The sequence below is a fragment of the Mytilus californianus genome, unplaced genomic scaffold (assembly GCF_021869535.1).
Source record: "Mytilus californianus isolate M0D057914Y unplaced genomic scaffold, xbMytCali1.0.p SCAF_4, whole genome shotgun sequence".
Taxonomy (NCBI): Eukaryota; Metazoa; Mollusca; class Bivalvia; order Mytilida; family Mytilidae; genus Mytilus; species Mytilus californianus.
The window spans coordinates 939,448-952,955 of record NW_026262690.1 but is presented as its reverse complement, the minus strand read 5'-3'; the positions used below and the strand labels follow the sequence as shown (position 1 = coordinate 952,955).

Sequence of the window (13,508 nt, the reverse complement as noted above, 5' to 3'; positions counted from 1 at the left end):
CGCGCAAGGAGGAGGACACACAAGCATTAATGATACCAAGGTTATATTTCATAGTAGTACACCAAACTCATAGGTAACAATAGAACCTTATAGAACTACCTCATACTCATAGGTAACACTAGAATCTTATAGCTTCTTTCTTTCTTTTTTTTTATAAATGTAGGTACTGTTTGCACTAGTGTAGCAAATAAAATGGTTGCAATGCTACAAGCTTATAGAACTACCTCATACTCATAGGTAACACTAGAATCTTATAGAACTACCTCAAACTCATAGGTAACACTAGAATCTTATAGAACTACCTCAAACTCATAGGTAACACTAGAATCTTATAGAACTATCTCATACTCATAGGTAACACTGGAATCTTATAGAACTACCTCAAACTCATAGGTAACACTAGAATCTTATAGAACTACCTCAAACTCATAAGTAACACTAGAACTTTACAGAACTACCTCAAACTCATAGGTAATACTAGAATCTTATAGAACTACCTCAAACTCATAGGTAACACTAGAATCTTATAGAACTACCTCAAACTCATAGGTAACACTAGAACCTTATAGAACAACCTCAAACTCATAAGTAACACTACAACTTTACAGAACTACCTCAAACTCATAGGTAATACTAGAATTTATAGAACTACCTCAAACTCATAGGTAACACTAGAATCTTATAGAACTACCTCAAACTCATAGGTAACACTAGAATCTTATAGAACTACCTCAAACTCATAGGTAACACTAGAACCTTATAGAACTACCTCAAACTCATAAGTAACACTACAATTTTACAGAACTACCTCAAACTCATAGGTAATACTAGAATCTTATAGAACTACCTCAAACTCATAGGTAACACTAGAATCTTATAGAACTACCTCAAACTCATAGGTAACACTAGAACCTTATAGAACTACCTCAAACTCATAAGTAACACTACAACTTTACAGAACTACCTCAAACTCATAGGTAATACTAGAATCTTATAGAACTACCTCAAACTCATAGGTAACACTAGAATCTTATAGAACTACCTCAAACTCATAGGTAACACTAGAACCTTATAGAACTACCTCAAACTCATAAGTAACACTACAACTTTACAGAACCACCTCAAACTCATAGGTAATACTAGAATCTTATAGAACTACCTCATACTCATAGATAACACTAGAATCAAAACAGTTGGAATGCTAAACGAATTACGATGTTGAAGAGCACTGCAAACCGAAATTTCTACAGCCAAATCTAGACAAGAGACTCTTTCATTGGAAGATTTGCAACGTGCAAATAGTAAATATCGTAACGATTAATTCATTTGTTAACACAAAATCTTATAGACTTATGATGTGTTCATTTTAGTTTTCCTTCCTCCTTACCTTTCCCAATTGGTTTTGGAGCTATGAGTTTATCTCTGATAGTAAAAATGATACAAATCTCATCAATGTCTATAAAAATGTAAAATATGCTTGGATTGCCCGTATGTTACAAATCGTGTAGGGGGAGTGGTATCATAAGTAATGTTATCAGTGTCTTGGTACATTTGTACTTGCATGAAAATATTTTAATATTGATTCTTGAAAGGAATCCAATCTACTTTGTCATTCAAATTTGTATGCAGAATTTACAAAATAATTTGTTAAATCGCTAATTTACTCTTCTACAATCTTAAAAAGAGATGTACAATGTAGTTCTGGATCCTAGGAAGTGTGATTAAGAATTACCAAAACTCTCGGATCTGGCTCAGGACGTGGATTGTTTTCAAATGCATTCTTAAAAAGTTCTGTTTTTGAGTATCCAAATGAGCTAAGTATTGATATCTGAAATTAAAAAAAAGATACTAAAAATCAAAATAATTTTCATCGGCTTTTATACATTATTGGCTTTACAAATATTCGGCTTTGAGCGTTCCTGATTAAGATAAATCCAGAAAAGCGCTTCAGACGCATGAAAATTATAAAGTATTGCTTTCAATTTTTTGTTTGTCTTTATGTAAACAGGAAAAATGAATTGCGAGTATTTCCATGTACCTTTTAATTAAAAAAGGTAGGTTCTTTCTTTGTTCTTTTTTTATAAATGTAGGTACTGTTTACACTAGTTTAGCAAATAAAATGGTTGCAATGCTACAAGCTGTGTTCCGTGAAAAATAGTGACAATAATTCTTATGAAAATAGGCGAAAAAACAATATGATCTAAGGGATTGATGGTATCCAATTACTAATAAATACATACTACGTCATCCAAAACCCGGAACAAACCCAAAGTTATCATTTGATTTCTGGGTTCCCTTGCTCCAGATGGCATCGGTTGTATATATCGATAGGCCAATAAAGACATCAGAACAGGTAAAACAAGTACACATGCTAGGCATTTCATTGTCGTTTTTAGACTCTTTCTTTTTAGTTAGGTTGTTGGTTAATGTAGAAATGCTGGTATGTTGACAATGTTCTGTTAGGACAAAACAAAATGAAATTGCAATCAAAATATACATTTTATTAGATTGGAAGTAATGCATTAAAAATGACATTGTGATATTACTCATAATTAAGAAAAATAACAATTGATGACGATGACGATGACGATGACGATGACGATGACGATGACGATGATGATGATGATGATGATGATGATGATGATGATGATGATGCGCCCAGCGGCTTATTAGATGCATATTCCAGACGAGAACATGTTAATGTAATATGATTACTTACCCTGCTTTGTACTAGACCGATAGGCTGAGTCGGATTTTTACGTCTTGTTCACACGGTAACAGTCCACAGGAAGACATGTCACTCTACTCGGACACATTATTCTGACTCCGAGACGACAAGTTTTACAACTTAATACCGCGTACTTAGCGTACAAGCAGCAAATACCAATTGTATCCCGGCCGTGATTCGAACCCACGACCTCCCACAAGCACACTAGAGGTGCTTAACATTTGACTTTTTTTTTCTTTTAGATGTATCACAATACTGATGGCTGATGCTCCTGAATTTTATTTATAAAGATGTAAAATTATGTAAATGTGAAATAAAGATAAAAAAACATATTGTCTTTTCTAAATTTTGATTACATTGAAACGTTTCCATACATTCCATGCATTATTGGTGTATTGATGAATATTCATGGTTAGTTTGGATTTCTAGTAAAATGATTGGTTGGTTTAAAGTTTAAGGCTGAGTTTCTTTGAGTTAGAAGGTCTAATGGATTCGAAATGAATAGATGTTTATGCCTAGTAGCCTTTGAAATGATTGATAATTTATATTGAATACATTGTATAGTATTGAAATGAAATGAAAGACTTGACATTTTGACGAAAGTTTTCTGTAATTACTTCTTTATTAATATTTCTAATATATTTTCATATAGTGAATAATTCTTGGTATGAATGGTTATTTTTCTCTGTGATCCCGAAAAGTATTATCGCTACATAGTTATATGCATTATTATACATTTATTTTATCACATAAATTACTGATAGTTATTCGTTAGAGCTATATGTAAATCAGTTTAGAAAACACACACATTCCGATTCATACTTTGATGTGTATTCGATAAGACTTTGAGTAAATTTTACCGTGTATAACTTGTGTGAATTAGTCCATACACTATAACGTTATTGATTGATTATAAATACAAAACATGAACAAAGTTGTACTACATAGAGAACTATGCTTCTGTACATATTTTATTGTCCGAGTTATGTTTAACTTTATTACACAAGATCATTATTCAAAATGTATGTTTGATAATTATGTCTATGTTTGAATACGGTTTCATTAAAATTTGTTATTAAACTATGTAATTTTGGATTACAGAATGTGTAAAAGGGAGGCGAAAGATACCAAAGGGGCATTCAAAAAGTCGTAAATAAATTGACAACACCATGGCTTATAAAGAAAAAGACAAACAGACAAACAACAGTACACAAAACACAACATAGAAAACTAAAGACTGAGCAACACGAACCCCATCAAAACTGGGGGTCATATCGGGTGCTCTGGAAGGGTAAGCAGATCCTGCTTCAAATGTGGCACCCGTCGTGTTGCTCATGTTAGTACAGACCCGGTGATAAGTCTAATTCGGTAGGTCACATTCGGGAAAAAAGGGGCAGGGGTTGTTGTTACCACAAATTGGAACATATCCGTTGTCATCTGTGAAACAGATATTCCATAACGGTCAACCAACTCGTGATGGTGTCTGTAAAATTTACGAAGGGACGATTTCAACTTCACCGCTTGGAACTCTTGGTTTAATAGCTTCCTTGTGAGCAGCAACCCTCTATCAAGGTAATCATGATAGGAATTACAAGCCCTGGAATATCTTATCAATTGGGAGATACATGTTTCGTATGCAGGCGCTGCTGGAATGTAAGCTGTTGTATAGAAATTCACTGTATGATTTACGAGTATATACGTTTGAAATGATTTGTGCCACAGCAGTAACTACCTAGCTCCACAAGTTGGTAGGGATTAGTATTGTGTTATTAGAGTTATAATGTATTTGGTTTACATAGGTTGAAATAACGAAGAAGTATGTTAAGCACATAGTTTTGGTATAGCGTTATTTCCCTTGTTTTAGGACGCTTTTAATATTCACTTACTGTGGATTCATTTATTTTCGTGGGTACCAATTTTCGTGGATTAGGGAAAACTTACATAATCGTGGATATTTAATTTCGTGGTTGTGCCGAAGTCTGCATACAAGTCTATAGAAAATTTGTTTTTCGTTGAACATTAAATTTCGTGGTTCACCATTAAATGCACGAAAATTGGTATCCAACGAATAATAATGAATCAATAGTAATATGTCAATGTTGTTAATCTGAATAACTTTATATTACATGTAGATATCTATACTATGATTTGATGATTGAACATAATATTTGTACTTATTATGTTCACAACTTAATTATATTTTTAAAGTGTAATTTTTTGTATAAAAGTATTAAATGTACTGAAAATATTGTACTTATAATGTGTAATAATGTATATATGGTTCTGCAAAAGTGAGGCGAAAGAAACCAGAGGGTCATTCAAACTCATAAGTCGAAAATAAACTTACAACGCCATGGCTAAAAAAGAAAAAGACCAACAGACAAACAATAGTACACAAAACACAACATAGAAAACTAAAGACTGAGCAACACGAACCCAACCAAAAACTGGGGGTGATCTCAGTGCTCCGAAAGGGTAAGCAGATCCTGCTCCACATGTGGCACCCGTCGTGTTGTTCATGTTGCTGCAACATTTCTATCGCTTTAACATTGTTATTACGGGGTATTTTACGTCACTGATTGAACACTAGTAAAGCGACTTCAGTTTTATATGAAGCCCAAAAGTAAGCTATTACATATAAACAGTTATCAATAATTTATTAGTAACAAAATAAATAGCACTAATATTTCCCATAAATTGATCGACAATTGTTCCGATAAGCCGAGTTAATACAGCTCTGATCTAATGTCTTGGCTGCAACAAAGTGTGTGTTCAATGTTAATATATTGTTGATGTAAGTCACAACAAAGTATGTGTTCCATCTTAATATATTGTTGATGTAAGTCACAATAACCAAATTATTTCTACTTTGATTTTACTTTGAATGATTTCAACACCAAATTAAAGTCGATGATCCTTAATATTTATCTTGCTGCATCATATCGATATTAAAAAAAATATGTCATGCGTTTAATGTGAAATGGTTATTTAAAGAGCATGGTTCACCGCTTTTAGATATTTTCTTTATAAATGAGAAACTATTTCAAGGATTTTTTCACCTCGAAATTTAAGCAACTGAAACAGTTAAACGAATCATATTTTCATTTTTCAGCTCAATTTAATGTATATCATTAAAAGAAACCATGTATTGCTGCTAGACCTTCAGTAATATAGGACATTTTGTAATATAAATGTAATGATGTCGAGGACTTTGTAAACAAATGAATATTCTCATAACGTTTGTAGTGTTTTTGTTTTGCTTTCTTTTATAATGCCAATCGTTTAATTCTGTCTAAAATGTCATTCTCTCAGTGTAGTCATCCCTTTTAGACTATATTACTTTTCCGCCCAGACCTATTGATAACGCCGTCATCTTGGATGGGGGAGGATTTTTTTGACAATTGTCAAACGGTCAATTTCATGTATTAATGTTATTTAGATATCAACCAAGTATACATTACTAACATTCCAATTAAAGGAGCATTAACTGTCAAATTCTTGTTCACCGATTTGACTCAAGTTCTCATATTTGATTTATAACATACTAAAACGTATATCTTAATTCTTAAAAGTCTAAAATAAACAATTAACGATGCATGAACTCGATAATATGTATTAGCATTTCGTGTGTATTTTAGTGTGGACGCCATCTAATTAACCATCGAGGTGACCTCCGAAGACTGCCGACGATCATATAACCCGATATAAACATAAATATAGATATAAATAGCTAAAGAACACATTTTAGATTTGCCTAAGTCTGTTTGATTTCATATTTTAGGTTAAACAAATATGTTAATCATCGGTTTTACCTGCATGAGAATTAGTTTTTGTGGAACGGATCAGTCACCCAAATGGTTTACCTTTGTTTCACTTTCAATTTGACATTATTTTCCTTTAATAGCTGAACACGCCTACTTTATGCGTAACTCATATCTAGCTAAGAGGTCAAATAGAAGGTCACATGAATACGGATTCAATGAGGTCGAATTGTTCACTTGCAAGTGAATAATTCATCAGCGATGTTTCTTAGCTTATTTTCGCAAAATTGAACCAAACTGGCTGCTAAAAGCGAATTATTATTTCACTATTTAACTTTGATTAATGATTGAACAATGATATTTTAATATTTTTATATCTCGTAGCTAATGCCCCTTTAGGAAGAGTCTACCGAAATGTAATTAAGTATTTTTTTGGGTAGAACAAAGGAATTTCAGATTATTATACAGTGAATAAAATCATCTAAGTGATTTAATTTTAAGGATTTGATCTGAACCGTAAAATAATTGTACGACTTTTCCCCATCAGAGCTATAGAAAAACAGTACATTAACGGGTGTTACACGGACACTTTTTATGAATAGAGTCACTCGTGCATTCAGTCAGTTCATAGGCACTTTATCGTACACCTTATGACCCAATTACAGTTGTTTTCGTAAAAATAATTTACATGAAAAGTGTTCATAAAAATAATATTTATAAAAAAAGCTAATTATGTTCCAAAATGCTGAACTAATTAAAGTGTCTACGAATTTGCTGACTATATACAAGAGTAACTGTAACCATGAATATTTCTATCTACAAACCTCTCGTCGGTTAGCTCAGTAGTTAAGTTGAAATCTTTTGAATATTCTAAATTGAACTATACTGAGGGGGCAAAACATATTTTGTTGGAATAAAGGTGTATATATGTCGTGTACATGTTATTATTTTGTACAAGTTATTACTTGTACAAAAACTTTGTACATGTAATTACTTGTATGGTGCCATCATACAAGTTATTTCTTATATAAATATAATTGTACAAGTAATTACTTGTACAATTTTCGTTGAGAAAAAGATAACAACTTGTACAACTCACTATCTTTGAGTTATATTTGTTTCTTCCTTCTATTTTTTTTTTAATGTTTTATTCAAAAACTCCTTTCTTTGGGTTTGTTATTTTGGTCTTTCTAATTCAAAACGTCGTAGAAGTAAGATACAAAACAAAGTAACAAAAGAAACGGGGTGGTAACAACCAGCCGTATAATTTTCTCTGCACTGGTAGTCAGGTCAAAGTCCTCGACTATCGCCTCGGACATTGACCTGACTACTCGTGCAGAAAAACTATACGGCAACGGTTGTTACCAGCCTGTTTTATTGTTATCTTTGTTCTGTATCTAATACTTAACCCAGTCAAGAAGTTCACGGCGATAATAATTCAAGGTCATGCGTAAAATTAACAATTACATGTACATGTAAAATATTAAAAAAAAAAAATAACATGTGATATTCATAAATATTTAGATCCACGTTCATCATCCGATTTGATTGTATTTTTTATAAATGACCCATTCTAGGAGCCGTTCATTCAATGATGTCTTGACTATTATTAGAGATATCAGATAAAAACACCCACAATGACATACACAAAGATTTCCCTTTATCATATGTAGTACATAAACGTTATTATTATTTTTAGTGTGAAAGTCAATTTATCATCTGTAACATTTATTATTTGTTTCAAATGTATAGGATTAGTCAATACTTTAAAAAAAAAAATTATTTTGATAAAGGTAGATCTATAACTAGGTTATTCGGGTTAATCTATGATGAGTTTATTTACACCTAAATATTCTAGCCGCCTATTCCTATGAGCCAAAATATATAAGAAAATAACATGTTAATATTAAAGTAATCGGTAAATCCTGACGAATCAGTCATATCTATTTTTTGTACCCGTTGTTGTTATTACACGGAATGGTTACCGTTACCATAAAATTGTTTTTTCCGTGCAAAATAATTGAAAACCATAAGGCTTAATCAATCTATGAACAATGATTTGTGACTATATGTTAATTCAGCTACATCCTTGGTTTTAAAGTATGATAAATGTGCTATAGTGCAGCAGTTATTAAAAACTCACCCGAACGGTTTGGTGAAATATTACCAAAATGGACCGGTCCAAATCGAGGGTAGATTTCAACTTTTAAATGTTGTCTATTATAGGGAAAAAAGTAGTATTACATTTTCCCGGCTTTAGGTTGGCCTTTTGTGTACCCAAGGCAGGTGAAGGAAGTCAACAGGAGCGCTGTGATTGGATTTAAGGGTACAATATATGTTTTTATTTATTTATGAATAAATGCAGTGTGTATATTTACAATATAAATTTGGAAACCCATTGAAATATTTTCTAGAGAATTATTCGAAAAGACTTCCAAATTTCCTTAAATTTGATGTAAAATGATGCTGGGCATGGATACCATAGACAAGCTCCGTTGGAAGATGGTCATGATACTATTTGACTTCAGTTTCTAAAACAGAATAATAAATAAAATTGAGAATGGAAATGGGGAATGTGTCAAAGAGACAACAACCCGACCATAGAGCAGACAACAGCCGAAGGCCTCCAATGGGTCTTCAATGCAGCGAGAAACTCCCGCACCCGGAGGCGTCCTTCAGCTGGCACCTAAACAAATATGTATACTAGTTCAGTGATAATGGACGTCATACTAAAATCCAAATTATACACAAGAAACTAAAATTAAAAATGATACAAGACTAACAAAGGCCAGAGGCTCCTGACTTGGGACAGGCGCAAAAATGCGGCGGGGTTAAACATGTTTTTTGAGATCTCAACCCTCCCCTATACCTCTAGCTAATGTAGAAAAAACAAACGTACAACAGTACGCACAGTAAAACTCAGTTTAAAAGAAGTCCGAGTCCGATGTCAGAATAGGAAACCAAAGAAAATAAACAAAATGACAATAATACATAAATAACAACAGACTACTAGCAGTTACTGACATGCCAGCTCCAGACCTCAATTAAACTGATTGAAAGATTATGTCTTCATCATATGAATATCAGGCACAATCCCTCCTGTTAGGGGTTTAGTATTATACCGTCATAAAATATATGAGAAGAACATAACCCGTGTCATGCCAACAACTGGTTTTAGAATAAATATGTTTAATTCTGATGCAAAGACCATATAAGTGAATCAAAATTAAAGCCAAAATATGCAATTTTTAATGACCTGACAACAGTATCGTAATTATATCCCTTCTTAATAAGTCTGTTTAAAGGTTTTGTTAGCTTTTGAGGTGAATACTGACATTTTTGTGCTTTGTAAAGAATATTACCATAAAAGATTGGATGTGAAATACCCGAACGTATAAGATGTCTGCATGTTGAGTTATATTTACGAATGATGTCCTTATACCGATGATAAAATTTAGTAAATGTTTTGACTAGTTTATGATATCGAAAACCCTGGTGTAATAATTTTTCAGTAATATATAAATTTCTCTCGCTAAAATCTAATACGTTGTTACATACACGAGCGAATCGTACAAGTTGAGATATATAAACACCATAAGATGGTGACAAGGGAACATCACCATCTAAAAATGGATAATTAACGATAGGAAATGAAAAATCATCTCTTTTATCATAATTTTTTGTATTAAGCTTCCCGTTAATGATATAGATATCAAGATCGAGGAAAGGACAGTGGTCATTGTTAGTATTAGCTTTATTTAAAGTAAGTTCAACAGGATAAATTTCTTTAGTATACATACTGAAGTTGTCATTATTGAGAGCCAATATATCATCCAAATATCTAAAAGTATTGTTAAATTTTTGTATCAGATGTTGTTTCGATGGGTCTTTGCTGATTTTAGTCATAAATTGTAACTCATAACAATACAAAAACAGGTCCGCAATAAGTGGTGCACAGTTAGACCCCATTGGAATTCCGATAACTTGACGATATACGGAATCTCCAAAGCGAACAAAAATGTTATCAAGTAAATATTCAAGGGCAGATATAGTATCAAAGCATGTCCAATTGACATAGCTCTTTTGTTTGTTGCTACTAAAAAATGACCTAAAAGAGTTTGAACATATGTATTCGCATTCCGACTTTTTAAATGCCCATTTAATTAGGTGTGTGAATTTTTTCTTAATAAGAATATGAGGCAAAGTGGTATATAGGGTAGAAAAATCAAAACTTTGAACAGATTCAAAATCACCAATATATGCATGCAATTTATCAAGTACTTCCAACGAGTTTTTGACACTCCAAAAGTAGTTAATTCCACTATTTTCAAAGGCCTTATTTTATTTGAACAATTTAATATCAGGTTTTTGATTGTACCAAGTGTACTAGTAAGTAGAATAGACAATTTAGTAGTGGAACAATGACTTGAAGACGAAATAAATCTATATTTGTAAGGTGATTTGTGTAGCTTCGGAAGCCAGTACATAGTTGGGACTTTCATTGTATTTGGTTCTGCTTGTAAAGAAGTAGCTAATAGTTTATGTTTGTTACAGATATCGTTTTCTGAAAAAGAAGTCAGTTGGAATGTTGGTGAATTCGTGATTTCCTTTTGCAGAACTAAATGTAAAATTTACGTCAAACTATAATGATATTATTAGCAGCTTTATCAGCCGGGACAAAAACAAATTCCTTGGCAAGTTCTTTTAGTTTATGTTTGATACGAGAGAAAGGATTTTTATGGTTGTTGTTAAGAGTAAAATGTTCTTTAAAATGTTGTATACGTATATCAACTATCTTCATTACTGAATTAAAAAAAGAGTCCAAAGATTTTTTGTCAGCTTTTTCCCGTTTTATCCATTTCAAACAGTAAGCACGAAGTGAGTCGTGGATGATATTACGACACTCATTCCAATTAATAATTGACGGGGGACGATATTTAGGTCCTTTACTGAGGAATGATTTTAACTCTCGGTCGCGAACGATGTTAAGGTCTCCTGTTATAACATGGGAAATGGGGCCATAAGTGTATTCGGAATTACTACAATTACATGACGGAGGTGTATTTTCACTGATATTTACATCTTTACAGACTTGGCTATAATCAAACACAAATTTTCGGGTAGATTTCTTGTAAATAAAACAAATAAGAGGGAGTTCAGTATTATCAAAATATCCAGGAATTTTTTCTTTAACAGAATGGTCGTTAAAAATACCGGCAATATTTACAAAATCAAAACCTTTATTGACATACTTTATTTTAATAAAATGTTTTTTATGATCTTCAGGGTGATCAATTTTGGGAAACAGTTTAGAATAACAATATGCCATTATAATTTGAACGATTTCATACTTAGGACTGCAATATGAAATTGTGTTGCAATCCTCCAAAATTTTATTTAATTTATTTATAGGTAAAGAACAGAGCTTGGTTAATAGATAATGTCTGCCGTTGTTTTTTGAAATAGAAATTAGGTCCGAAATATTTGTATGGTTGGTCCGAAATTTTCTTTGATTGCGATTTTTTCTACGCCCATGAGAACGGTTTTTACGAACAGTTTTAGAAACTATATCCAAAATGTTAACAGAATCGGTTCTTGATATATTACCAATTCCCATGATATTATCATTAAGACCGAGAGGGTAGACTGTCTGTAATTTTTTAATCCAATTTAATTCAATTATTTTCCGCGATCGTACAAACTTTGAATGAGATTCACCAGGCTGCTTATTTACTACTTCTAAAGGTTGAACTGTTAAATATTTAATAGGATGATTGTGCTTTTTAAGATGTTGATAAATGATACTTTTGAATTTATTGGGTCTTTTAAAACGATACAGGTGTTCTTGCGTGCGTTTAGATAAATATCGTCCATACATATACTATTATATACAATAATAAAGTACTAATACCACACATAACTGTTTTGTCCAGGTTTTTATTATAAAAAGTGTTAATTTTAGGAAATGTTAGTATTGTCGCCTATGGAAGAATAAATACTACCGTTTTCCCTGTAAAGTCATATCATATCCACATCTGTATAAGGGAGCTACCATTTGATTTTTATGGGGGGGGGCTAGGATGAAATTTGAAAAAAATAGGCAAGACAGGAGTTTTGAGTAAAAAAAAAGAAAAAAGGCAGGATGAGTCATTTGCAACGAAAAAAAGTCAGGACGACAATTTAGGTAAAAAAAGTCAGGATAAACTAAAAATAAAAAGTCAGGACCGAATAGAGTGAAAAATAAAAAGGCAGGACAGAGATTACAGCTAAAAAAAAGCAGGACAAAATTTTTCATCCTAGCCCCCCATTAAAATCAAATGGTAGCTCCCTAACAGAAAAGAATACCAAAACCAGTTTGATAAATCATAATCCGGAACTCAAGTTCTAAAACCCCTGTGAATGACAGATCTCAAGTTCTTTAACCCCGAGGAATGAAATCGGAAAAGAGAAAAACTGATCTTAGATGGTATGATACTAGTAACGTGATCCCCATCCTTAATTTCCACGTAGAACTTTTTTTAAATACTGCCAATCAGATAAGATATTCCTAGACGATGTTGTTAAAAGTCTATGACCATGTCAACTGCTGAATATAAAGGTATTGATCCGTTTGAAAGTTGTATTTCTATAGCCTCTGTGTATAATTTAGTTTTTCGCACTAAATTTCTTCGTGCTAACACTATTTGATCCATATCAGCACAAGGAGAAGCCTTACAATGAATTAAAAATGTATCACTGTCAAAAAGGGTACATTACATATTCAACACGCACGAATATCATGGATGTCCAAAATACTACACACAGCACACCATTAACACCGTTAATAAGTTCTGAATGCCAGATTTATATCATCATGAATCTTAATTGGGTGAATGAAACAAATACTATGAAGTAACCTCACTTTACCCTTATATCAACAAAAACCAAAGCCTTAAATAGTAACAGAAAAGTTAATGAAAGACAATAATGTTCTGGTAAACAAAAAAGTAAAATTGTTAAACACATATTGAATGAAACAA

General features: G+C 32.3%; 1 protein-coding gene across 1 annotated transcript in view; it reads right to left on the bottom strand.

The window, feature by feature from the left end:
- The window catches only part of LOC127698780 (neutral cholesterol ester hydrolase 1-like), a 36,008-nt gene extending 27,309 nt beyond the window's left edge, over positions 1-8,699 (bottom strand). The window contains exons 1-3 of the mRNA XM_052202442.1: positions 8,633-8,699; positions 2,241-2,456; positions 1,733-1,828 (exon numbers count right to left, since the gene is read on the bottom strand). Of these exons, the coding sequence (XP_052058402.1) occupies positions 1,733-1,828; positions 2,241-2,384 (240 nt within the window). The 5' untranslated portion in view covers positions 2,385-2,456; positions 8,633-8,699. The remainder of the gene's footprint in view (positions 1-1,732; positions 1,829-2,240; positions 2,457-8,632) is intronic.
- Between the last annotated feature and the right edge of the window lie 4,809 nt (positions 8,700-13,508).